General features: G+C 46.9%; 9 protein-coding genes and 1 non-coding gene across 11 annotated transcripts; 4 read left to right on the forward strand and 6 right to left on the reverse strand.

Moving 5' to 3' along the window:
* Positions 1–31: 31 nt before the first annotated feature.
* Positions 32–111, forward strand: E1B28_011956. The gene has a single exon. It is a non-coding gene; the product is annotated as a tRNA-Trp (tRNA).
* A 4,818-nt stretch (positions 112–4,929) lies between these two features.
* On the reverse strand, positions 4,930–6,009 carry E1B28_011957 (uncharacterized protein; the record flags this gene model as incomplete). Its single annotated transcript, XM_043157014.1, has 2 exons — positions 5,866–6,009; positions 4,930–5,813 (listed from the first exon to the last, which is right to left on the reverse strand). Exons 1-2 carry the CDS (start codon positions 5,933–5,935, stop codon positions 4,930–4,932), a joined length of 954 nt encoding a protein of 317 aa, XP_043004379.1. The 5' UTR covers positions 5,936–6,009.
* A 611-nt stretch (positions 6,010–6,620) lies between these two features.
* E1B28_011958 (uncharacterized protein) lies at positions 6,621–7,959 on the forward strand. The gene is made up of 3 exons (XM_043157015.1): positions 6,621–6,703; positions 6,767–6,877; positions 6,933–7,959. Exons 1-3 carry the CDS (start codon positions 6,640–6,642, stop codon positions 7,787–7,789), a joined length of 1,032 nt encoding a protein of 343 aa, XP_043004380.1. The 5' UTR covers positions 6,621–6,639; the 3' UTR covers positions 7,790–7,959.
* Positions 7,960–9,094: 1,135 nt separating this feature from the next.
* E1B28_011959 (uncharacterized protein) lies at positions 9,095–9,527 on the reverse strand (the record flags this gene model as incomplete). Its single annotated transcript, XM_043157016.1, has 3 exons — positions 9,095–9,103; positions 9,171–9,260; positions 9,327–9,527. 3 exons carry the CDS (start codon positions 9,525–9,527, stop codon positions 9,095–9,097), a joined length of 300 nt encoding a protein of 99 aa, XP_043004381.1.
* Positions 9,528–10,144: 617 nt separating this feature from the next.
* E1B28_011960 (uncharacterized protein) lies at positions 10,145–13,051 on the reverse strand (the record flags this gene model as incomplete). The annotated part of the gene is made up of 11 exons (XM_043157017.1): positions 10,145–10,282; positions 10,347–10,507; positions 10,567–10,689; positions 10,750–11,150; positions 11,204–11,688; positions 11,746–11,949; positions 12,007–12,075; positions 12,136–12,312; positions 12,365–12,628; positions 12,691–12,864; positions 12,926–13,051. 11 exons carry the CDS (start codon positions 13,049–13,051, stop codon positions 10,145–10,147), a joined length of 2,322 nt encoding a protein of 773 aa, XP_043004382.1.
* A 157-nt stretch (positions 13,052–13,208) lies between these two features.
* E1B28_011961 (uncharacterized protein) lies at positions 13,209–13,874 on the reverse strand (the record flags this gene model as incomplete). The annotated part of the gene is made up of 3 exons (XM_043157018.1): positions 13,209–13,288; positions 13,371–13,641; positions 13,698–13,874. The coding sequence occupies 3 exons, from the start codon at positions 13,872–13,874 to the stop codon at positions 13,209–13,211; spliced, it is 528 nt and encodes a 175-aa protein (XP_043004383.1).
* A 304-nt stretch (positions 13,875–14,178) lies between these two features.
* E1B28_011962 (uncharacterized protein) lies at positions 14,179–15,290 on the reverse strand (the record flags this gene model as incomplete). The annotated part of the gene is made up of 6 exons (XM_043157019.1): positions 14,179–14,228; positions 14,283–14,420; positions 14,483–14,718; positions 14,774–15,065; positions 15,121–15,169; positions 15,231–15,290. The coding sequence occupies 6 exons, from the start codon at positions 15,288–15,290 to the stop codon at positions 14,179–14,181; spliced, it is 825 nt and encodes a 274-aa protein (XP_043004384.1).
* Positions 15,291–15,665: 375 nt separating this feature from the next.
* On the reverse strand, positions 15,666–16,806 carry E1B28_011963 (uncharacterized protein). Of its 2 annotated transcripts, XM_043157020.1 has the most exons (5): positions 16,699–16,806; positions 16,530–16,641; positions 16,358–16,464; positions 15,901–16,281; positions 15,666–15,852 (listed from the first exon to the last, which is right to left on the reverse strand). In XM_043157020.1, the coding sequence occupies exons 2-5, from the start codon at positions 16,559–16,561 to the stop codon at positions 15,800–15,802; spliced, it is 573 nt and encodes a 190-aa protein (XP_043004385.1). In that variant the 5' UTR covers positions 16,562–16,641; positions 16,699–16,806; the 3' UTR covers positions 15,666–15,799. The 2 variants fall into 2 exon arrangements, with proteins under 2 accessions (XP_043004385.1, XP_043004386.1); XM_043157021.1 differs by having other exon boundaries at positions 15,732–16,281; positions 16,735–16,806.
* Positions 16,807–17,157: 351 nt separating this feature from the next.
* Positions 17,158–18,194, forward strand: E1B28_011964 (uncharacterized protein). Its single transcript, XM_043157022.1, has 3 exons — positions 17,158–17,668; positions 17,726–17,959; positions 18,017–18,194. Exons 1-3 carry the CDS (start codon positions 17,474–17,476, stop codon positions 18,068–18,070), a joined length of 483 nt encoding a protein of 160 aa, XP_043004387.1. The 5' UTR covers positions 17,158–17,473; the 3' UTR covers positions 18,071–18,194.
* A 1,426-nt stretch (positions 18,195–19,620) lies between these two features.
* On the forward strand, positions 19,621–21,838 carry E1B28_011965 (uncharacterized protein; the record flags this gene model as incomplete). The annotated part of the gene is made up of 19 exons (XM_043157023.1): positions 19,621–19,688; positions 19,760–19,838; positions 19,894–19,907; positions 19,967–20,065; positions 20,133–20,142; positions 20,201–20,218; positions 20,285–20,336; positions 20,415–20,446; positions 20,506–20,530; positions 20,601–20,612; positions 20,673–20,688; positions 20,751–20,790; positions 20,867–20,970; positions 21,052–21,111; positions 21,172–21,199; positions 21,258–21,315; positions 21,387–21,411; positions 21,508–21,745; positions 21,800–21,838. The coding sequence occupies 19 exons, from the start codon at positions 19,621–19,623 to the stop codon at positions 21,836–21,838; spliced, it is 1,017 nt and encodes a 338-aa protein (XP_043004388.1).
* Positions 21,839–22,120: the final 282 nt, after the last annotated feature.

Here is a 22,120-nt window from a genome sequence, read left to right on the forward strand (position 1 = left end):
TAAGGTGTGTGATCGGTGGCCTCCTTTATCTGATCCCTTAGCTCAGCGGTAGAGCGTCTGATTCCAGTTCGGACTTCCAGAAGGTCATCCGTTCAATCCGGGTAGGGGTCATGACGTCATTGCATCGTGATTTCGTTTTATTCGCCGTTAGTCATTTACTTCCTCTCCCGCTACCTCTGGCTGCGAAATTACTAGCTTTTGCAGCATAAAACTTGGGTGCATTGCATTGCCGGTTTGAAATCCTCCTAAATGCCATCCAAGAACAAACGTTACCTCAAAAATCCCGATATATGAATTGAATGCAAACACCATCGACCACAGTCACGTTAGACCTACAGCCGAAAGCTTAGATGTGCTGATAGCACGTCAACAGAGGTGGAAGGAAGCTGGGCGTGGCATAACTCAAGCGGCACCACCTTATCCTCATCCATCTCGTCGTGTTTTTGCGTCGTGGACGTCGATAAATATATCTGACGCTTGTTCTGCCCTTGTCATTGAATAGAAACCCTGCCATCGATTGGGTTATCGATACACTCATCATGTCAAAGGTCAATCCCGTCAATTTGGCTCTCTTCTATCTTGCCTCAATGGTTCCAATCGCCGTATCCTTGGTCTGCACGCACTACGATCGAATCGAATCCTGCAAACCTTCATTTACTATAAAACCTTGACTCTCCTCCTTCACCTCCGCTTGACCTTAAAGTCAAACCTTACAGACATGTTCCCCGCCACCCAGTTTGGCTATACCCAAACTCGCCAACAAAGTACTTACTCTACCTCTCAACCTTTTCCTTCCTCCCCTCCCCTCCCAGTCGGTGATGGAATCTTCAACTCGAACGTGCGTATCTGTGCCACCGTCTTCAGATTGGACAAGCGAATGACATTCTCGTTGAACAGCTCTCGTCTCCCGGATGGCAAGGATCCCAAGCAAGCTTCGGACTAGGCTCTACTTCAACCTATGATAGCTATCCTGCCGGCCGCGTCGGTTCTCCATCGCTCACTAGCCCACCTGGACGTTATGGACCTCCCACAAAGAAACAACAGTGGTACCAACAGGCGCTTGAACGCACTCGAAGTCTCCAGTCCGGACAGTTCCAGCAGAGTGCCATCGGATGGGTAATGCATTGATTTTGTTTGGACCTTGGCCGTGGACTGTTACTTATCACTTGCCCTCCGTAGTTCCTCGTCTCCAACGGTATCGTTCCTCCAAACGCCATAAACCTCGGGAACGAGAGTCAACCATCGTTCCTTTGTCGCAGTTTCTACGAGGTATACATTTATTCTTTCATGGTCTTACCGAGGCTCATGTCAGGGCTATTGTGTAGGATCAACTCCGTCAGTTACATTACATGTCTTGCGTCGCCCAAAAGGCTTAACACCTAATGTAGGCGTCGGAAGAATAACCCAAGGACCTGAGGGTCTCAAGGCATTCATTATCTGCAAAGGAAAAGAGATTGCGGTACGTTCCACCACCTCTCGTCGCGTTCGTTTTCTTAACTTGCTTTTACTTCGATAATCAGGTCAAAGAATACGAGATTTTGATCCAAGCCACGGCACTACCGCAATTCTCGTTCGCAACCAACCAACAACCGCAAGTGACCCTGCCAGTACCACAACTACAACAACTTCCTGTAGCCAAATCGAAACCATCAAACCCTCAAGATCTCGTTGACATCGTGTTTGTCGTGGATGACTCTGATTCCGTACGTATCGATAATCGATATCACGCTATCCTTCCTGATCAGGTTAGCGATTGCCGGCATAGATGGAAGGCACGCGGTGGAGCGAAGTTCGGAATGCTTTGTCCGAAATCACGCAAGCTTGCCGTCAGGTCGATGCTGATGGATTCGATCTCTTCTTCCTGAACCATAACTTTTCTCAGCGAGATATTCTTGTAAGCAATCTCTACAATATTTTCTTTTTCTTAATTGATATAAATGCACTCATATCACAACAGAGCAGCGCATCTGTCTCTAACGCATTCGATTTCGTTGGGTCTCCGGACGGTACGTAATCAGTAGTTCACTACTGATATCCGGGACTGAACTGTGTTCCACTTAGGTGCAACTCCTACCGGTTTCAGGTTGAGGCAGGTGCTCGATTTCTACCTGGCCAGGCTCGAGGCGAGAAACAGCAAGCCAGTCAGTATCGTCGTGATCACCGATGGCGATCCAAGTAAGTTTTTTTGCAAGCATGCTCCGGTAGAGAACTTCAGAGTAATTCCTTTCAAATAGCCGACGATGTAGAGAGTGTTATTGTCGAAGCCGCGCATCGCCTTGAGGCCTCTCGTATTTCTCCGAACCAGCTTTCTATTCATTTCGTTCAGATCGGTGATGATCCTCAAGCTGCTGCCGCGTTGAAGCATCTTGATGATGCCCTCGAGAGCAAGTACCAGATCCCGGTATATGTAGTTCTATTGCATCTAACCCTATTTTGCTGACCCTCTTCTCCCTCAATATAGGATATAGTCGGTGGGGAATTTTGCTCTTCTTCTAAGAATGTCATTAGGATTCGCTGATTACGCTCTTTTATTTCACCAGAAACCACCGTAAACCAAGGCCTACAAACGCGCTTCACAACCGAAACTCTGGTAGAAGTATTACAGACAATGTGGAGGAAACAAACCATACAGACCAGTTTCGGTTCGACGCTTGTGACTTCGCCCCTACCACAGCAGCCAACCTCACCTTCTTCTCTTCTGTCTCCGCTGTCCCCGGCGGGACTCGAAAGCCCCAGCTACTTCACCGGTAATCGTCAAAGTATTCAGAACCGATTCTCTCCTACAGGAGCTTCCTTCTCCAGTAAAAAGGAATGGATTCAACAAGCTAAGCAGCTCACGGCCAGTAGCTTGACTGGCTTCGTCAACCCGAGCTCTTTGCTTCCGTACAGCTGGGTACGTGTTTTGATAAGCGGACTTGGGAAGTTCCTTGCATGCAGCTTACCTCCTGGGAATATAGATTTTTGTTGAGAGCGGAGTGCCACCAGCCAACGCGATCGTGTGCGGTAAGGAGAACGAGCAAGACACGTTCTTTGCTCGAAGCTTCTACGAGGTAAGTTGATCGATCTATTCATCGTGATACGCCCGTTCTAACCTTGACTTCAGGGTCAGCTGCGTACGTAGCACGCTTGTGATGTACGATGATCGGAACACTCACTAGTATCGATAGGATACGGAACGATCGCTGCTGGGGCTTCAAAAGCCGTCGTAGTCGCGAATAGTGGCCGTGAGGCGTCGGTGAGTTTTTATACGCTATTCTTGCGTTGCTTTCATTCCTGAGTCTTGGTTAGGTTGAACAATACGAAGTGCTCGTTCAAGCATCTGGATTCTTCTACTCCTTTAACGCCGGCCCTTCCGTGGCGAAACAAACCGGGACGACGATGGACATTGTCCTTGTCGTTGATGATTCGGATTCGGTACGAAGTTTCTTTTTCTTGTTGAATGAAGCATCGTCCTAAAAACGGGCTATATGATGTTTAGATGATATCAGACGGCCGCTGGAACCAAGCTCGTGACGCTCTTGCCGCAGTTGCAGAGGGGTCTCCTCGATTTGACGACGACGGTGTGGATCTTTACTTCCTCAACAGTGACCGTTTCCAAAAGAACATCAAGGTGATTAACATCATTCGATTTGTGATTGCGGAGACTGATATATATATATATATATCTAGACTAGAAACGAAGTCGTTCATCTCTTCAATTCGATCTATCCAGATGGTGAGTAATTTACGCATCACCTTCGGATACAGCTTCTGAGTAAAGGCTCTTAGGTGCTACTCCAACTGGAAAGCGCCTTGACCGTGTTCTCGATGAATATGTCCCTATCGTTGAACGAAGGTCCAAGGCTCAAGGCGGACTCCCTGCTAAACCTGTCAACATCATCGTCATCACGGACGGTGACCCTAGTGAGTCATCCCGGTCTCCCTACCATGAGATCCCTCGTCTGAGCTCACCTCTCACCTCTCACTAGCTGATGACGTCGAATCTGTGATTGTCAAAGCCGCTCAAAGACTCCATCGCTCCCAAGTCCCCGAACACATGCTCGGCATCCAGTTCGTTCAAATTGGTAATGATGCGGAGGCTACGCTGTCCTTGCAGAGGCTTGATCGCTCCCTTCACAAGCAACATGGTATCAGGGTATGGCCTCCTTTCGTTCTCAACCATGCGGAATGATAATGATATTATCCTCCTCATTCTATCTCGGATTCAGGATATGGTTGGTTAGTATCGACTTTCGAACTCATTTGCTACTTTTATCATGTTACTCATTTCCTATTTTTCCTGTAGATACGACGCCGTTTGACCCTAGCCACCCAGAGTTCACGGACGATGTCATTTTCAAGATCTTGTTGGGTGGTATCGATAGGAAGATTGATCGCCTCGATGAGAATTTGAGGGTTCAAACTCTTTAAAGGGTATATCCGCCGGCTAGTACGCGATACGACAGGTTATGAATGACAGGCAAGCTGATTCAATTTACGACACCGTTACACCAATCATGAATATATCTCACCGAAATTGAGCATTGCTCTCCATGTAATTTGTAAAGACTGCATTGTATAATCGAATTTTGAAGACGATGTTTCAACATACCTGAGTGGTCTCGAAGGATTTTGGTGCAAAGAATTTTATTCAATAAAAATTACCGATACACGCGAATTTGAAAAAAGATTAAGTATAACTTCGTCAACGATCTCTGTCTCCGCCTTAATAGTCCATCTACCCCATTGATAATCAAAAATAAAGTCGATCTATGTGTAAAGTGTCCAAGCAGTAGTATACATATGGAAGCCAGATAATCGAGAAACTAAGATTCGGACCGACACACATATATACACGAACGTCGGCCGGTTCCAGTCCAACAATCCAACCACTTACCTTTTATTCCCAAAGCTGAATGTGACTGTAAGAAAAGGGAGAAGAAACAACGATTATGGCTGTCGGAGATCAACTTCAGCAATAACATACGTACCTCTCCTAAGTCCCACTATCCTGAGAGCGAAAAACAACGTACCGTCCTTTAACACGTCGATCCAACGAACATCCGGTCTCCCTCTTCTTTCCGCCCTTCGAGATTCCTTACCATTGCTTGCCTGAAGTAACCTAATCAAAGTTTCCTTCGGGATATTTTCCCCAAGGAAAGCCGAAATAGCGGCGTATACATCCCAGACTGATAGTATTCGGTCGTGGCCGCTGTGATGTTGGGAAACCACACATGTTTGAAGCAAATTGTCTTCAACCCGAAGACCGGGAAACGAGAACTTTAAAACCAGGTAGCCGGATCGTATAGGAGGTGAGGTCGCAGGGTCAGACATTGTTCCGATGCCCCTTGCATTACTATCCGTTCTGATACTTCTGAGGGGACGTGTAACATCGAAGATGACGGGGGGATTAGGGCGGAGGAACGGAGATACGACAAAGGTTTCGGGAAGCACTTCTTCGTTCATCCTTGTCTCCGATACATTAGAAACTGGGCGGAAACGCATAGGGAGTGAGGCTGTAACTGCCCGATCGGAAGAGAATACGCCTGGTGAGGTGTGACTTGGTGTGCTTAGGATTGAGGGAGCTCCAGAGCTTGAACAAACGGTCCCAATGCGTGACGAAGATGGACGGTGGTAAGTAGAAGTTGACGAATATGCGTCGTGTAGTTCGTAGGCGCTTGTGACAGATGCATCGTACGAGGTAGCAACGTTCACGGTGGTACTTGTACGATTGGAATGCCCCGAATATCGACTATATACCGATATATGTTCAGAGGGCGAGTATGTTTCGAAATCGTGTGCAGAAGAAGTTCTTGATTGGCTCTGTGAGGAGACTAGAGGCGATCGTCTGAGAAACTTTCACGCGAAAGCTTCAAAATTGCTCACCATCACCAGAAGGGTAGACGCTGGGGTAGACATAAGATGCTTCGGGCCGACGAGAGTCATCGCATGGCATACTTGAAAAGCGAGCTTCGCCACATGAACGAGGACTTCCGTTATCATAGCCAACATAGCTTCCTGACTGCGGGGTGATCTTGTGCACAAGATCATCGGGGAAGTGATAAGATGAAAAAGAGTGGGTCGTCGCAGGCGTCTCTGTACGCCCTCTAGATTCCGAAGACGCCCATACACTCGGTAAACGAGAGTTCGTACTACGACTCGAACCAGAATCCGAGAAAGAGTCCCGGGGATAATGTCCACATGTGGAGGAGGTTAAGTAATTCATTCCGAGTTGAAAGGGGAAGCACTGAGTCGAGTTATTGCTGAAGTACTCAGCGTGGAGAACTTTGACGGGAATCTTGGGGAAAACTGTGGGGTTCTTATACCTGGTTGTTGTTTGGCATCGAACGTTACATGATTCCCGCCTCCCCGCCAAATGTTTTCCAAATTGAGCCTCGTCGTGGACCCACCCACGTTGAGAAGGGCGGGATTCGGGGCTGACTCTGGTCTGCGGTCCCGTAGGAGCGTCCGGAACCGATCAACCGAGTCATTTCAAGTCACAGGCTACCGGGATCCTGAGACGTTGCGAGAGAAGTTTGACAAAGTTCGTTGATTGTTTGGATGGCACAACAACGCGTAAATATTTGGTAACGTGACCGTTCTTCGTTGATGTTGATACACGCTATGACGTCTTCGTTTCCATCCTGAACTTCACCTACGATGTCGCTGTCAGAACTGCTGTCAGAGTACATCTCCGTTCCTCAGGCTCGCCATATCTATGATTGTGAGTTTATCTCTCTTATTGTTAGAGAGTAACGCTAATAGAATCACTACCATCGCATGGAAGCTACCCGAAAAAACTTTATCTTGCTTTCCATCGCCGCCTTTGTTGCAACGTTCAAGATTGATGCACAATTTGGACGGTTTTCTAGAGGAGACGGGCCGATGTACGTTAACGGTACGTAGCTTTCTTGTTGTATCACCTCAAGGGCTGACATGCGGTGAAACGAAAGCCAAGATCGCATGGATGATCATGGAAATCTTTTCTCCGATATGCTGTACCCTTTCTTTCCTTGCGGCGCCACTTTCAATGCCCGTCCTTACTCCAACATCTCAGCTTCCCCTTTATCCGGGACAGAAGGTTCTACTCGGTCTTTTCCTCGTACATTACGGCAATCGCGCCATAATCAGCCCATTGAGGACTCCTTCTCGTTCAAAGGCGCACATTAGCGTTCCATTCGCTTCCATTCTGTTCAATGTGGTTAACGGTAGTCTCATGGGCACGTACCTAAACAGCCCACAAGCTAGGATATGGCTTGCAGGAAAGGAGAAAGAATGGTGGTGGTGGGCTGCCATCACGCTATGGGCGGCTGGATTTGTGGGGAACATCGCACATGATGAGATTCTGTTCAACCTCAGACGCAAAACTAAAGGGCAGAGCGATAAGAAGAACGACGATGCGAAGCCGGGACAACCCAAACAGCAAGGAGAGCACTATGCTATCCCGTACGGCCTCCTTTACAAATACATCACCTTCCCGAACTACTTTTGCGAGTGGCTTGAATGGCTCGGATTTGCGATTGCGGCTTCGCCCGTTCCCATCTCACTTAGCACGTTGCTTCACATGAGCTCACCGGCTGCTATCGCGAATTTTCCCAATCTCCTCGTCCGCCTCCCATCGATCTTACGTGACTTCATCCAGACACCACCAATGTTCTTCATGGGCCGTTTCACTCCCCCTTGGATATTCCTGTTAAATGAGGTTCTCGTGATGCTTCCACGTGCGTATAGGGGACATCTCTGGTACAAGGAGAAGTTTGGCGATGCGTACCCAAAAGAGAGGAAGATCGTAGTTCCGGGATTGCTGTGACTGTGATGGATTGCATGGCCGAAGTCATGGATTATCTATGCAATGTGATTGAACACTTTACGACTTTCTTGATACAGAATGATTGTCATCGATACCAATGCAAATGGCTTACCAGGTTATTTTTTCATGGAACGCTGTAAGTCGATGTGTGTGTGTGACACGGTCACCAGGTAAAGTCACGCTCATTGCTTGAAGCCATACGACTAAATGCTAAGTTTGAAGATACGATCCTTTGGTGGACTTACTGGCAGGTCCAGGTCAGTGCATTTGAGTAAGTAGATCGATGTTCTGCTGACATGCCCCGCCTCAGAAATCAACAATTGCTGGCATTTCCTGCTGCCTGCCATCACCAACTTCAAGTTAACAGATTGCACGGTCCCAATCATACTCATCAGGCACTTTCCTCGGCAGTACTATCATGATGGTAATTCCACCGACTTCGCCATCTTCATAACGACTAGACTGCAAAGCAAAGCTAGGGTTTCGCTGCTTCTCCGAAGTTGACCTTTTCCGAATAGGTTAGCTTGGATGCTCATTCATATTCAAGTAATACCGGCTGTGGTACCTTAACTCCTGGTGGTGTTGAAGTCGACGGACACTGTCTTAGAGTCGCTGCAAAAATTTAAAGCGGAAATGGATTACATCGTTCAGGCAGCCAAATTTACCTCTTTCAAGTCAATCTTTGCAAGTGATTATAGCAGTATTGGACGGTATTAATTCCACTGGCACGTAAGTCTCTATTTAAGGGGTATACAATTATTTTTTGCTTAGACTGTCCGCCGTAGCGCAAAAAACGAATGCTGCTCATCTGAAAAGTCCCGGATGACCGTCAACATCAGCTACCAGGAAGCGACCCCGGGCTAGTAGTAATGCCGCTACTCCACCTGCGAAGAAACCAAAGACAGCGACCCCCCTCCAAGCCACCCGCCACCCCTCTGAAGGCCCCAGCAAAGAAACCCCCTGCACAGCCGAAGGCTCCAGCTGCACCTCCCGCGAAGAAACCTGCTACACCGCCAAGAAATCTGCTCCACCCAAGCCCGCGAACTTGAAGGGAAAGAAACGAAGTTCTGGATGTGTTATCAATTGTTATAGTAGAGTAGAGCTGTGTGTTTTCGAGTATAATCGTCATTCTTAACGGCGTTGTAGCACCGGACCAGCAGCTGGTACGCAGTGAAAACTCAATAAACGAAAGGTGACGTTGATGTTATTAATGCCATAACGTGCGTAGTACTAGTAACGACAGCTCGCTTGACAGAACGATCGTCTGGCGCTTCACCCTGGTAAACTTCACCCTCTTTCACCCTCTTAAACGCACTGTGATGGGGGAGGAGCACCGTGAGCCTCCTGGGATTGGTTCAATGGGGATCGAACAAAAACTTACCACACCAACTCTAGTCTCTTCATCATGAATCACCAATTTTTGCTCCGGTGGACAGCAGTGTGTCGTGCACTTGGTAGCAGTGGGATCCTCCTAATTCCAGTCGAGAAGCAAATATTTGTTACCGAAGATTATATAGTCGCGAGACCAGAAACGCACCGTGGCAAGACGGTAATCCCGTCGAGACCTGCCTTCTCCTAGTTGACACCTGGGTATGCAATTGACCTTGCGGCAAGCGAGCTTCCCGCTTTGAGGTGGATGTTCGACTTTATCCCAACCAGCTTCGCATTCCGTAGATTGGGATAAAACTATGGAGGAGAACGAGAGCAGAAGGATGCTTGCGATGATGGTCAATCTCATGGCTGGAATCTGGTGGAGGAATCAAGGGGATTGCGACTCCTTTTATACCAGACGGCGAGAGCTTTAGCCATTCAATTAGACTTATTTGCATAACTCATGCTGAACTTCAAGGACGGCTCGCTCCTATTCGTTCATTCTGCTTCCATTGATGTTGACAGACTTCCAATTTCATCAAACTCGGAAGATACGTACTGCAGTAGGCGAGTGGGCATTTCAAACTCGGTCCGTCGATACGTAGCATTAAAGCTCAGTCGCGGTGGCCCTCTTGCAGCAGCTGGGAGTTCCAAACGGATTGAAATTGAACGCGGAAGGTGACAGGAACGAAAAAAAAATATGCCGTCATTGTGCCGTAATTTCCATGGCAGCTTGAAGCTATGGATTGGGCTCAGATGTTCATATTGCAGTCTGGACGTTGGAATCATATGAGGGCATAAACCTTTTCAGCATTTATTAAGGGAGTAAAATGATACTCAAAGTGAGATACATCATGTCCGTCATTGAAGAGTAGTATGTGTATAAGTTGCATCCCAACTAATAAGACCGTCCAATTTACTCGAATAGGCGTAGTTTATCTGTATGAACCTGTAAACTCGAAAACGATGTACGCACACACTACCTTACTTCTTAGCGGTCCGACTGCGGTTCATACCAACGCCCTCTCGCGACCTCTGCTTTGGATCAGTGAGACTTCGAATCAATCCAGTCGTGTTCCTGACAACATTCCGTTTGGGTTCAATGTTACTCAGGAACGAATGCTGCAAAGAGTTGAGTAAGCACTCATGTACCTAGACACCTAGCGACACGACAGGGTTCACACACCTGTAGTAGCTTCGCAGCCGTAGGTCGGAAAGCCGGATTTACTTCTAAAGCCTGATTGAGAAAACTCCTCATGTGTGCAGTTGGAGGGGTCGCATTCTTGAGTACTTGTAGTAGTAAATCCACACGTTCTTGATTGAGGTCTATCGTGCAATCCCACATTTCTGGTTATGCGTTGCGGAAGGGTTAATATCAGTTGAAAGAAGGATACGAGTTAGCTTACCGATACCGAGGATACCCAAGCTCCAAATATCTACTTCAGGTCCTATTTTGCCTTCGCGAGTTTCTGGAGCGGCCAGCCTCTGTGAGGGTGAGGAATCGGGGTCCATAATCATCGCGCAGAGCTCTAGGATACAAATTTGGTCAGCATGTTAGAGCGAACCATCCAACATAGCGAGAAACTTACTCAGACGCACACCATGAGTCTGCGAAGTGTCAAGCAACACTTGCTCGGAAGAGATATTCCCATGAACAATCCCATGTCGATGCAGATAATGCACCGCTTGCAGTATATTCCGTATCACATTTGCCATGTAGGCCTCCTTCAAGCCTGAGGTACGCCGAAGGAGCTTACTGAGGGGTATAGAATCCGCTATAGCGTCCATAACGACCCATAAATGGTTCCCGTATTGGAAAAGATCAACGTAATTGACGATATTGGGATGGGGGAGGAATCGCATGTCGTGGAACTCGTCAATGAGACGGCTTAGATGTTTCGTCAATCCAGGTTGTCGAAAGTCGATCTGTTTTACGGTATAAACCGAGCTGGTGCCCTTCATTCGAACAGTAAAGATACTGACGGAGGAACTGTGATCATAGATTAGCATCAACAACGGGGGATAACGATGCAAACGACGTACTTCTGCTGTAAGGGTTGCGCGTGGTAATACATCCGATATGGATCGGCGTGGTGTCTGACACATTTCAGACATTGAGAAAATTCATCCTCAATATCCTGGTCAAGCCACCGCATGGTGTGGTCAAGCAGCGAGCGTTGTGGAGAAGTGAATGGCGTAAAGGGCTTCCGCCTGCTCGAAGCTTCCCCCGGCCCTCGAGCCTCAAGATGCCGACCCATAAACATGGGATCTGCGTTTGGCTGCAGGGTATCCCAAGTTCCGCTTGATATTGAACCATCTCCGCCCGTGTTCTTGATTTTAGAGAGAGCATCAACAACCCTATGACTTCGAGGCCGAGCGGCTTTATCGGTCTGCCAGCAGTGAGTCACGATCTTCCAGAGAGAATCTGATATCTTCTCTGGTCGTTTCGGTCGGGCACCCTGGAAAAGCTGGGTGATAACCTGGCCTTCGCTTGGGATTTCGGCGAACGGACACTTTCCAGTGTAGACCTAGAGAATAAGAAAGATGAGGTCGTTGACGTCGGAAGGGTAGAAGATAAAGCTCACTTCAACGCAAACGCAAGCAAAAGCGTAGATATCACTTGCATACGACCTCCTTTGAGGTTCTCCGTGGGGGTATAGAAGTTCAGGTGCCATCCAACGCAATGTTCCACCATGGTCCGTTGTGCTCTGCATGGTAGCTTCTGCGAATACGGTCAGACCGAAATCTGCAAGCCGAGGCCTGCACCTTTCATCAATAAGGATGTTTCCCTAGGTAACCACAACTTCAGGTTAGTCTATACCCCGACAACGCAGTAGCTTGCGTACCCCTTTTAGATCTCCGTGTACAACCTCCTGGGAGTGAAGGTAGTCTATGCCCTGAATGATTTGGTAGAGCTGTGGAAGAAAGGTTCAGTGGGGGGAGGCAAACCGGAGAAGAACAATAAACATACGTACGAGACGATCCAAATTAGACCTAGGATTTTTTCTCAGAAACTGGACTAGCGTTCCGTTCATCATCCACGGTGACACCATGCAAGGTTGTCGAGGGAAATTCTCCGCGTCGATGCCGAGGAGGGGCAATACAAACTCGTGCTTCAAGCCTTGCCATATAGATGCCTCTTTACAAAATCGCTTCACAAGAGAATAAGTTTAAACCCCTTTCAGATTGGAATTAACAGCTCACCTTGTAGATTTTGCTCCTCTCCGCCTGATTCTGGAACATCCGCAGCATCTTCAGCGCAACCGGCTTCCCATTATACATGCTTCGATAAACGTCTCCAAAAGTACCGCCCAGGTACCTTCTATTCTTCACGGGTTCCACTCCGGAGATAAACATCGATTCCGGTAGGCCGGTGGATAACTTCGAAAGCTGTATCAGAAGCCCTCGCATTTGAGCCTTCAGCGCGTCGTTTTGCGTGATAGAGCATTCTATGTTCTCGTCGAGGATCTATAGTCGAAAATCGAAAGATTAGTAAGAAGACGCACAACAAACGAATTCTGGTCACGAACAAGTTGCAACGCATCCATGAACGACTCTGCATCAGCACCTCTCAATGCCAAAGCAACACGTCTTTCCATCTTCGAATTGACTATCCGCTCGAACAAATCCGCCACTTTCTGTTCATCTTTCGCCGTAGCTTCGTACACCTTGGCAAAATTTGGATTCTCTGTGGTGTCAAGCATCTACATTCCACGTGTCAACAACAAGTACCAGGTATCAGGTCAGAGTGGAGAACAGACAGACCTCGGATAGTTTTTCTCGATAACGATGGCTATGAATAACGCCATGAACGGCACCAAGCGGGATAGGCTCCTCGGATTGTGATAAGAATGTGTCCATCGTATCGGCAGAACTGATTAATGCAGGCATTAGCAGATATCCGAGTGTATCAGATACGCTGTATATTACCCAACGGAACTCCGGCGTATTTCGCGTTCTGCCACTTCAAACAGAGTCTGTGGAGGGGACGGTGTAAAGGTTTATCCAAATCCGATGCAATTCCGAAAGCTTGACGTACCGAATATATCTAACAAGCACATGCGGGTTGATTAACGAGGAGCACATTGATAGCCAGTTTGGATGGAAAAGGCACCTTCTGTGGAAAATCTAAAGGGAAAAGATCCAACAAGGGGGGACTGCCATCAGAAACAGGAAACAGCCGCAAGAAATAGTAATAGCGCGTACATACACTGCACTGGTGAGTTTGATTCATCCTCTTTTACTTCAAGCGCTTGAGGTTCTTCCGCCTGAGGTGCTTCCGCCTGAGGTTCCTCTTCTCCTTGCGGAAGTGGAGGAAGGGGCATATCAAGCATCGCCTTTCTTCTTCGTTTGCGGTCGCGTTTGGCACGGCGAGCCATAACTGGATCAGTTGGTGAAGAGACTTCAAGTTTGTCCATTGTTGTTGTAGCTTCAGAAGATAAAGTCGGAGGTCGAACATTCACTGAGATTGGAGACGAGCTCTGAAAATTTATTAGCTCGTAAAACTTCGACAACGAACTGATAGACAGACACGTACTTCAGTTGAAGCCTTGGACACTCTCACTTCCACATCCTGACCGGCCGAAGGTTCTTCTCGTAACTGGGTAAAACTGGGGAGCGGTGGACGGAAGATATGCCGTTTTCGAACCGAGCGAAGGGTTCGCGGATTCTGTTCTGGGGAAGATGTCGATTTCGCTGGTAAAATCCCGTTCATATATATTGGCTGACGGTTGGGAGAAAGATCAAGGTCGGAATGGAACTTTGTTAAGAGGCGCCAATGGATCTTTCGAGGGAACCCAGGCTATGCATGATGCTTTTTAACGGGGCGCTGAGGAAGGAGAGAGATCGCGGGTAACAAGCCTCGAGGCATCGATTCATCATCGCAAAGGTCCTTGTTTTCATTTGTTCTCACACTTTTTGACAGCCCCGAGAAAACGATAGCCATCACATGCACCAACGATAAGCAACCGTGAATTCATTTTATTGTCAGACCCGCTTCCGACATGTAAATACAATATTCATTCAGTAGAAGATTCAGTGATGATTTGGAGATAATTTGAGGGCGCAACTAAAAAAATAAGCATCAGATGGCGGCAAAGTCTGACAGAGAATTGATACACACTTCCTTGTTTACCGTCTTGCGTCCTGGCAGGCCACCACTTCTTGTCCACAATCCTCGAAACATCAAGAATATCCCCCTTCTTGAAGCTGACTTGCTGAAAATTGAACTCGTTCGGTGCACTAGAGGTTGACGCGGAATCTGCCAACGGTATGATGAGATTTGGTCACGAGAAAAAACAAACAAACAGCAGCTTGACCAACAATCATAACACGCTCTCGCTTTGTGCGAGAACCAAACCTCCGAGCTTAGGCCACTGTCATCAGTGATTGGCCGAGAGGTAACAGTATGGGTGGTTTCAGTGCCATCTCGTTGTTGCGTATTGAGAGTCTGAGATACAGCCGAGTGTGACTTTCTGGACGATAAATCAAGGTCAGCGATGGAAGTTGGTGGAGAGTTGGAGTGTGTGGCGACCGGAATGACTGTTGGTTCGGGATGACTTGAAGAAATAAACATGAGTTGGAATAAAGCCAAAGCGATTGTAGCACACCTACAAGACCTTCCATACCCGCGACTGAGGATCAGCAGAGAAGTAACCGATCCAAAGTATATCCACCACCAAGAGAATCAGCCAAGAAGCACCAACTAGTTGTCGAACCGCCTGCTCTGCATAAATGTTCGCGTCAATCCCAATAGCTGCAAACACAACCGCGAGAACCGCAAAGTGCGACAATTGAGATCTGTACAAGTCTGCTGACCGGTTCAAAAGGGTGCAGAGACCGCCAACGTTGACCAATAGCTGTAGACCGATGGCGAACCAGAGAGTTCCGACTGAGCTATGTCCAACTGCATAATAACACCAATAAGAACAGAAAATTGTAGAAGGCACAGTACCACTCACATTTCGCTGTCGTCAATCCCTGCGCGATCAACGCGACGACCCACAATGCCTATCAACCCAACGCTCAGTGCCAGTGATCTCGCCCTCGTCGAGTAAATCCTTGAACTCACGTTCGCGATGAGACTCGTAACGAGAAAAAAGATTCTGAAGAAGTTCATAACGTTGATCATGATATACAGAGGTAATTCAACATCAAATCACGTACCCAGACGTCAACGCGGGAAGGGAGGAAAGGAATGGAAGGCTGTCACAGGTGTGACATGGACTCGGCACGTCATCCGGTCCCGGTAATTTCGGCCCGGGCAACGGGTGGCTTGCCAAATTCTTGGACTTGCATCACTGAATTATACTCTCAACTCTATTATACTCTCAACTCTTAACCTCGAAGGTAAGACATGGAGTCGGGACTGAGTCGATAACTCACGAGAGACTCTCAAACGCGGCTTAATGCTATTATGCTTCCCGGTCTCACTGCCGCGAGGTGAGATGACCTGAGTGTCTGGAAAACCACTCGTTCACTATCAGGAGTATCACGAAAGGCTCGCCTGGGTTGAGATGTCTATACCTAGGACGACTAGAATGCAAGGTTCTAAAATATGTACATAAGTGTATTAGGATAGAACAACTTTACAAGTATCCGAAATACTTAGCAGCCCGTGGAGTCCAAGTTCAATTAACTTTACTGTAATCCCAGAACGCCGGAAGAGGATGAAAATGATACATGATTCAAATCTATTAGAAAACGTCTCAGTTAACGTCAAAAGGAAGGTAGCTCCCCACTCTTTGCAGTTCCGCCTGGCGCGACAACTTCTAGATCGACTGTAAACCATGCCTCCCTCCTCCTGAACAGCTCATCTACAATGGGCCTCATATGGCTTGTTCTTAGAATCCGAGGAGGAGTATGCACAATCGCATTGCTTCGTTTACGACCCAAAACCCGTGCCTGCGTTCGGCTACGACGAGGAGATTGAACTGTGGCATGCTGAGCCACACCCGATCTTCCTTCGTTTGACTCCGAGCTCCCAACCATACCGTGACCGTCCGAATCCTTCCTTCTACGCTTCGGGCTTGGAGGAACAGATTGGTATGGCTCTTGATCTCCGGATTCGAGTTTGACTGTAGGTGAGTCATCTCTCTTCCGCTTTCCCGATATATTCTTCCCTATTGATCGGCGTACGTTATTCAGAGTCAGAGTCGAATGCGTATCGAGAATATAGGTGAAGAAGAGAAAACGCACGACCATTTCCCTTCCGTTCTTTCGGCTTCACCTCTGAAGGAAGTTCCTGATCCAAGGTCTCCGTCTTGATCTGCGTTACAGGCTCTCCAGCCTGAGCGGCAACACCTCTACATAAGAATAAAATTAACTTTGATGAATCAACCTCAAAGCTAGAAAATAAGTCTAGACGAACTTGGCTCTGGATCGGGTGACCCTCGTGGTCATCGTTTACTTGCGCGTCGTCGAGTAGGAGTGGGGATGATGATAGAGGAGAAGTGGTTACAAATCCAATAAGAACCTGATTCCTTTTATAAGAGATCGTTAGAAAGGACAAAGCCCAACAAAGAACGCCGCTGGATTACCTATATCCATTCATAAACACTTTGAGAATAACTTACCCGACAATTCCTTTGTCTACACAATGGCCCTTTTTGTTGGTTTTGTGGGACCAAAGGACAAATTTGTTGCGGGGAACGAGCAAGGAACGAGTTGCCACTTTAATAGCTGAGTTACGTTTATTTCAGACTCCGACCCGGAATCGTCGTGACAACTCACACCCTATCGCCTCTCACTCTTCTCCTGCGAGTCTGAGATACTTTCGTGGACAACGCTTACTTTCATTCACTTTTTTCCTTGGATATAGACATTCTCGTTTGAGCCTGAAAATTCTTAAGTATCGGCTTCATTGGACGGCGCCCGAACTGGCCACAACTTGAAGCAAGGTTCTCTATTCGTCGATTCATGATTCTCTTCAGTGGTGTAGGAAGTCAGTCAGTCCGCTTTTTCCGCCTTCCAGACATGACCGAAGTTAGTCTAAAGGTTCCGAATCCTAGACTTGGCGAAAAATCAACCGGGTTGATTAGTTTTCCGACCAATCCTCTGGTTTCGCGTTTGAGGAGGCTCTATTTACTAGCTGGCCTAAACGGCCTTCAACTCCCGCATCGGACTATGTTGACCGCACGCTGCTATATCCTACCGAGTAGAACGCCGAAGTTTTCAATTAAATCGATCTACTCGCCCTGAAAGCAGTGTTACCGACACACAACCTCGATTCATGTCAATGTCACCCGCAACTACTCAGCCGGAAATACACAGGTCGTTTACTCGACCCTTTCCACTGGCAGAAATCTATAAAGGATGCCCGGCTTAGCTCGTTTCATCCAGTACATCCCCCCAGAACTTTTTACGATGCTGCCTTCACTGAGTGTCTTACTAGCTTCCATAGCTGTCCTCGTCACTTCTTCCTCTGCGCAACAGGCCCACATCCAATCTCCACAATCTGGCTTCCAGGTCAGCGCCAGCCAGAGCTTTACCGTCGAAGTCGAAACGCCAGTGAGTGATTTTTTCATCTATCCAGTTATGACCCTTCTCCTACTCCACATCATATAGCCTTTCCTATCCAGTTCAGAGGAAGTCTCCGTCGTATTAGGCTACAAACCCTGCGGGACAATGCTATGTTTATCTCCCAGCGAAACTGGAATCGGAGAGGTCCTTTACAAAGGCGATTACAACCCACAACGCGGCACTGGACTGAACGTACAGCAGAATTTCACCGTTACGATCCCAACTTGGGCAAGTCCTGGTCCTGCCATGTTGAGTTTGGTTCATTATGCTCTGATTGGGGTGAGTGTTTTTTCGGTGGTTTACTACATATTGATAATTAACGACGTCCACTTTCAGGCTGTGAATATCCCTTGGATGGAGAGTAAGGCGATTAATTTGACGGTTGTTTAATGTTTAGTGCTCATGGGACGGTATCGGCATAATCACAACTGTATGTTGGGGTTTTGGACTTTGAACAATAGTACTTTCGATGAACTTCTAATTTCAACTTGCGAACTACTGCGCTGTTTCTCCCTTCTCGAGTTTCCAGAGGTGGAAAAACACCCGACAAAACCCGTGATGGCCGAAGTGTATGATTAGCTCGGAGCCGTCGGTATCCGTAGCCGATCATTTCAAATTCGCTAGGGGCCGTCGTGAAGTTTCTTTACCGGGAATTCTTCCCCCTCCTACTAGTCAACCTAGAGCGTTTGCATCTTTTAGGCTACATGGTCGGCCAAGTCGGACCTCTTCCCTTCCCGGAACTCTACAACATGCAATGGAGGTCTCCAAAATCGACGTCCATTTCGTTCGAATTTTCTCGTTCAAGGGCGTTCGAGTCTCGGTGATACCGCATTGCGGCATTCCTCTCGAGCACAGTGTAATAAGGATCGAGGATGCGAGAGCAAAACAAAACCAGGATTTGGTCTTCAAGTTATTTGGCATAGGTACTGTACACGAGACATCATAAGCAAACGACGACGATTCCGAGGTAAGGCCAAGCTTGCGAGACATTATCTGAGGATGAGACTAGGGACGCACTCGCAGCACTCATTTCTGCTCACGCGTCCATCTCGCCGCTCGCCGCTTCGACGCTCATCTAGATCTCCCTTGCTGCGACTAGTACGTGACCTTGACGAGATCATCATTTTGCACGTAATGGAACGATCGATGGCAATACCGTGTAATCCATCTATCTGTCTTTCTGGCCTTCTAATAGGAGTCGGGCGTTTTGTGCATCAACGTTCTGAGCCGGATTCCAACTTCACACGATGATCTATGTCGATGAACGTTTGAACACTTGCTTAAGTGCAGTCACCGCGGGTTACATCGACCAAGAGGATAACGAATGTACTAACGGCAATCCCCGGTATTCTTCTGAATATCGTGTTCCTTGATTGATGTATTTCGAGGGCCCTGGGCGTTCGAAGACTTGAGGCAGCGCCGCGATGTTTCTTGATCTTTTTGATCATCTTTCCCCCTCAGACCGTATAGGGTCCTCTTTTGATTTAGTTTTATTTTATTTGTCCTCAGGATGGTACCGCGTCCTGTTGATTCATGTGAACAACACTGATCCTTCCTCGCAGTAATACAATGGACCATGTGTTCTAGCCTTCTAATACCACTCCTTTAATGGGGCCCTGGGATGGGGCCCTGATGGGACCCCTAGTGCCTCCTTTCCACCGTTGGCTGTGTAGAACTCCATGGCCAAGAACTCACTGCTTGGCGAACGAAGCTTCAATTGAAAGAAGTCGTTGGCCATCAATTTGGCAGCTTTTGATTAAATCTGTTTGAGGAGTCATCGCCTTGGACGACGCAATTTACGGTTCATGATTGATTGATTCCCCAGCTTCATCACGGCAATTCAAATTTACGTGCTTTTGGCCAGATAAAAAGGTTGCTCACTGGGTCGAGCTTTTCAAAGCGCCTTTCAACCCAAGTCTGACTGGGACCTCCCGCCGAAAATGGTACAGGGACTTGAATTCGACAATACTCTCGGGGCCAACCTCATCGGGCTAGTTATAGGTTCTGTGTACGTTGAACCTCTACATCGTTTCCCTGTATTCGGACTTCTCACTCACAGGCCCATTGTATCTCCCTCAGTCTATATGGAGTCGTATGCAGCCAGGCGTACAAATACTTCCAAAGTTTTCCGAAAGACCCTTTTATTGCGAAGGCCACGGTAAGTTCCGGTGGTTGACCATCCTTTTCGGCGCTAAAAGCTTCTGAACAAATAGGTCATTTCCTTGGTGTATGTCTCATGGACCCTCAATTTTTGAACAGGCTCAGTCACTCACTATGGACATGTAGGATTCTCGAAACAGTCCATACAATTCTCATCACCCACGTAACGTACTACTACATGGTGACTAACTACATGAACCCTTTAGCTTTGCTTCAAACCGTTTGGTAAGTTCATCCCTGGTCTACGGGAAGACCGGTTCTCATAAAATTCACCTTCTTAATATCCGTCCAGGAGTTCACTCGTACGCACAAACCTTTTTATTCACAAAAGTCCTATCATGCTAATATGTTGTTAAAAAGGCCACTGTCACTGCAATTGTGAAAAGTCCTTTTTAATCTTCAATTTTTGACTGTGCACTGACATCTGTCGCCTTTTAACGCTAGAGCTTGATCGTATTCATCGCTCATACATTCTATGCTGTTCAGATATACCACTGTAAGTTTATCACTATTGGCTTCAGTTGAACCCAGCCCACTGACAAAATATAAAAAATACTCACACCCTCGTTGACAGTGGGAAAAAGCTTCTGTCTTCCAGGACTCATTGTGAGTAACCCTACTCCTTCACAAAAGTGCCACATAGTCAACGTTACTGCTCCTTTTAGATCACTCTAGGATTAACCCAGTTAGGTTCGTCACCCTATTATTTTTGAGTGGCCCATCTTGATCACTAATTAGCATTGGATGTTGGGTTGTAAAGGGTTTTGTGTGGGTGAGTGAACTACTTTTCATGTTTAAGACTGAGTTAGACTTACTAACTAGTTCCCTATAGCCCTCAGTGTGGTTGGGTCAGTCATGCCCCTCCATCTTGATATTTTTTTGTGTGCTCAAGGCTGTCTATGAACCACAGATCTCAGACATCCATGTTACAAATCCCATTGACAAGCAAGGTATGAATAGTACCTATTTTTGCGTGTTCTCCATGAGCCACTGTTGACAATGGCTGACCTTGGTGAATGTTTGCAGAAATTCTTAATTATTGTCCCCTTGACTGTTGGGTGTGCAGGAGATATTCTTTGTGCTGGGGCATTGAGTTATTACTTGTATATCAACCGGTCAGGAATTAAACGGTGAGTACTATTAGTCCCTGGGCTTGAGCCTAGATCCAATAGTGTCAACAAATGATGGTGCTGATAATACAATGCTGGCAGGACAGACTCACTCATTTGGAAAATCATGACATATGCTATTGGCACAGGTGCTATTTCAAGGTGAGAGGACATAAAATTGGTTCACTTCAACCAACAAAAATACTACAACTTTTTTTACAGTGTAGTAATAATAGCAGTCCTTATCATGGTGTGTCTCTTGTGTCTCTTCCCTGAGTTGTGGTGCTGACAGTGTCATTGTTGACTAGCTTGCATTACAACCTCTCAACTTCATCTACATCTCCATCTTTGAGACTTTATCAAAATGTGAGTAAAGCCCAACACCCATCATCCACTGACATTAAAGACATTGTTCTGGTTTTTCTTCTTCTTTACAGTGTATGCTGTCTCAATTTTAGTTAGGTGAGGATCATTATCATCCACATTTCCAGTTCAGGCCTTCTCCCATTCAATACCAACCCTTTTGTTTTTTCTCTCTCTGACACAATACATCCCTAGACTCAACTCAAGAACCCCTTCTTCAACCTCTGGATCTGGAATTGAGTCTGCTATTGTTGTCAGTGGCATCAGTGCCAGTGCAGATGGAGTTGGAGTAGAGTCAGCAAATATCCTGACAAGCTTCCGAGCTACAGTTAGAGAGTATACTCCTTCAGGCTCCCCTGAAACCTCCTTCACAACACAATCTCAAGGTCTGAAAGACCAGGACTCAGATAGGGAGACTAAAACTTTGATTGAGGTATGTCAGACATTTATGTAGGCTCTAGGGCTTTCATTCAATCTTTATATCTAGTCACCTGTGTGGAATCTGTCACAGCACTCATCTCTATAAGAAACTTATGCAGTATAGATCCTGCAAGCTGTGCTAGCTTGCTGATTTCTACATGCAAAGATTACAATGATTTGATATGATTTATATGTTATATTTATCCCTAGCTTGTCAACAAACCATGTAAGATTCTTATGATGATCTCCAGACATTCTATTTGCTTCCATTATAAATATTAGCCCAGAGCCCCAAGAAGCCTCAAGACTATTAATGTATCTGTCCCTTGCATCATTAGTAAATTCATGCCCCTTGTTTTGGACATTGGGGGGTCATAATGTCTCACAG

The sequence above is a fragment of the Marasmius oreades genome, chromosome 8, assembly GCF_018924745.1.
Source record: "Marasmius oreades isolate 03SP1 chromosome 8, whole genome shotgun sequence".
Taxonomy (NCBI): domain Eukaryota; kingdom Fungi; phylum Basidiomycota; class Agaricomycetes; order Agaricales; family Marasmiaceae; genus Marasmius; species Marasmius oreades.

What these genes read in the sequence shown, in the direction of transcription:
- E1B28_011963 (XM_043157020.1), bottom strand. Translation starts at nt 16,561, where the DNA reads ATGACCACGAGGGTCACCCGATCCAGAGCCAA. An exon ending in AGAACGGAAGGGAAATGGTC is followed by an intron (nt 16,282 to 16,357) that starts GTGCGTTTTCTC and finishes GCCGATCAATAG; the next exon opens with GGAAGAATATATCGGGAAAG. An exon ending in GCCAGGCGGAACTGCAAAGA is followed by an intron (nt 15,853 to 15,900) that starts GTGGGGAGCTAC and finishes GTTTTCTAATAG; the next exon opens with ATTTGAATCATGTATCATTT.
- E1B28_011958 (XM_043157015.1), top strand. Translation starts at nt 6,640, where the DNA reads ATGTCGCTGTCAGAACTGCTGTCAGAGTACATCTCCGTTCCTCAGGCT. An exon ending in GGCTCGCCATATCTATGATT is followed by an intron (nt 6,704 to 6,766) that starts GTGAGTTTATCT and finishes ATCGCATGGAAG; the next exon opens with CTACCCGAAAAAACTTTATC. An exon ending in CGGGCCGATGTACGTTAACG is followed by an intron (nt 6,878 to 6,932) that starts GTACGTAGCTTT and finishes GTGAAACGAAAG; the next exon opens with CCAAGATCGCATGGATGATC.
- E1B28_011964 (XM_043157022.1), top strand. Translation starts at nt 17,474, where the DNA reads ATGCCCGGCTTAGCTCGTTTCATCCAGTACATCCCCCCAGAACTTTTT. An exon ending in CCGTCGAAGTCGAAACGCCA is followed by an intron (nt 17,669 to 17,725) that starts GTGAGTGATTTT and finishes CACATCATATAG; the next exon opens with CCTTTCCTATCCAGTTCAGA. An exon ending in TTCATTATGCTCTGATTGGG is followed by an intron (nt 17,960 to 18,016) that starts GTGAGTGTTTTT and finishes GTCCACTTTCAG; the next exon opens with GCTGTGAATATCCCTTGGAT.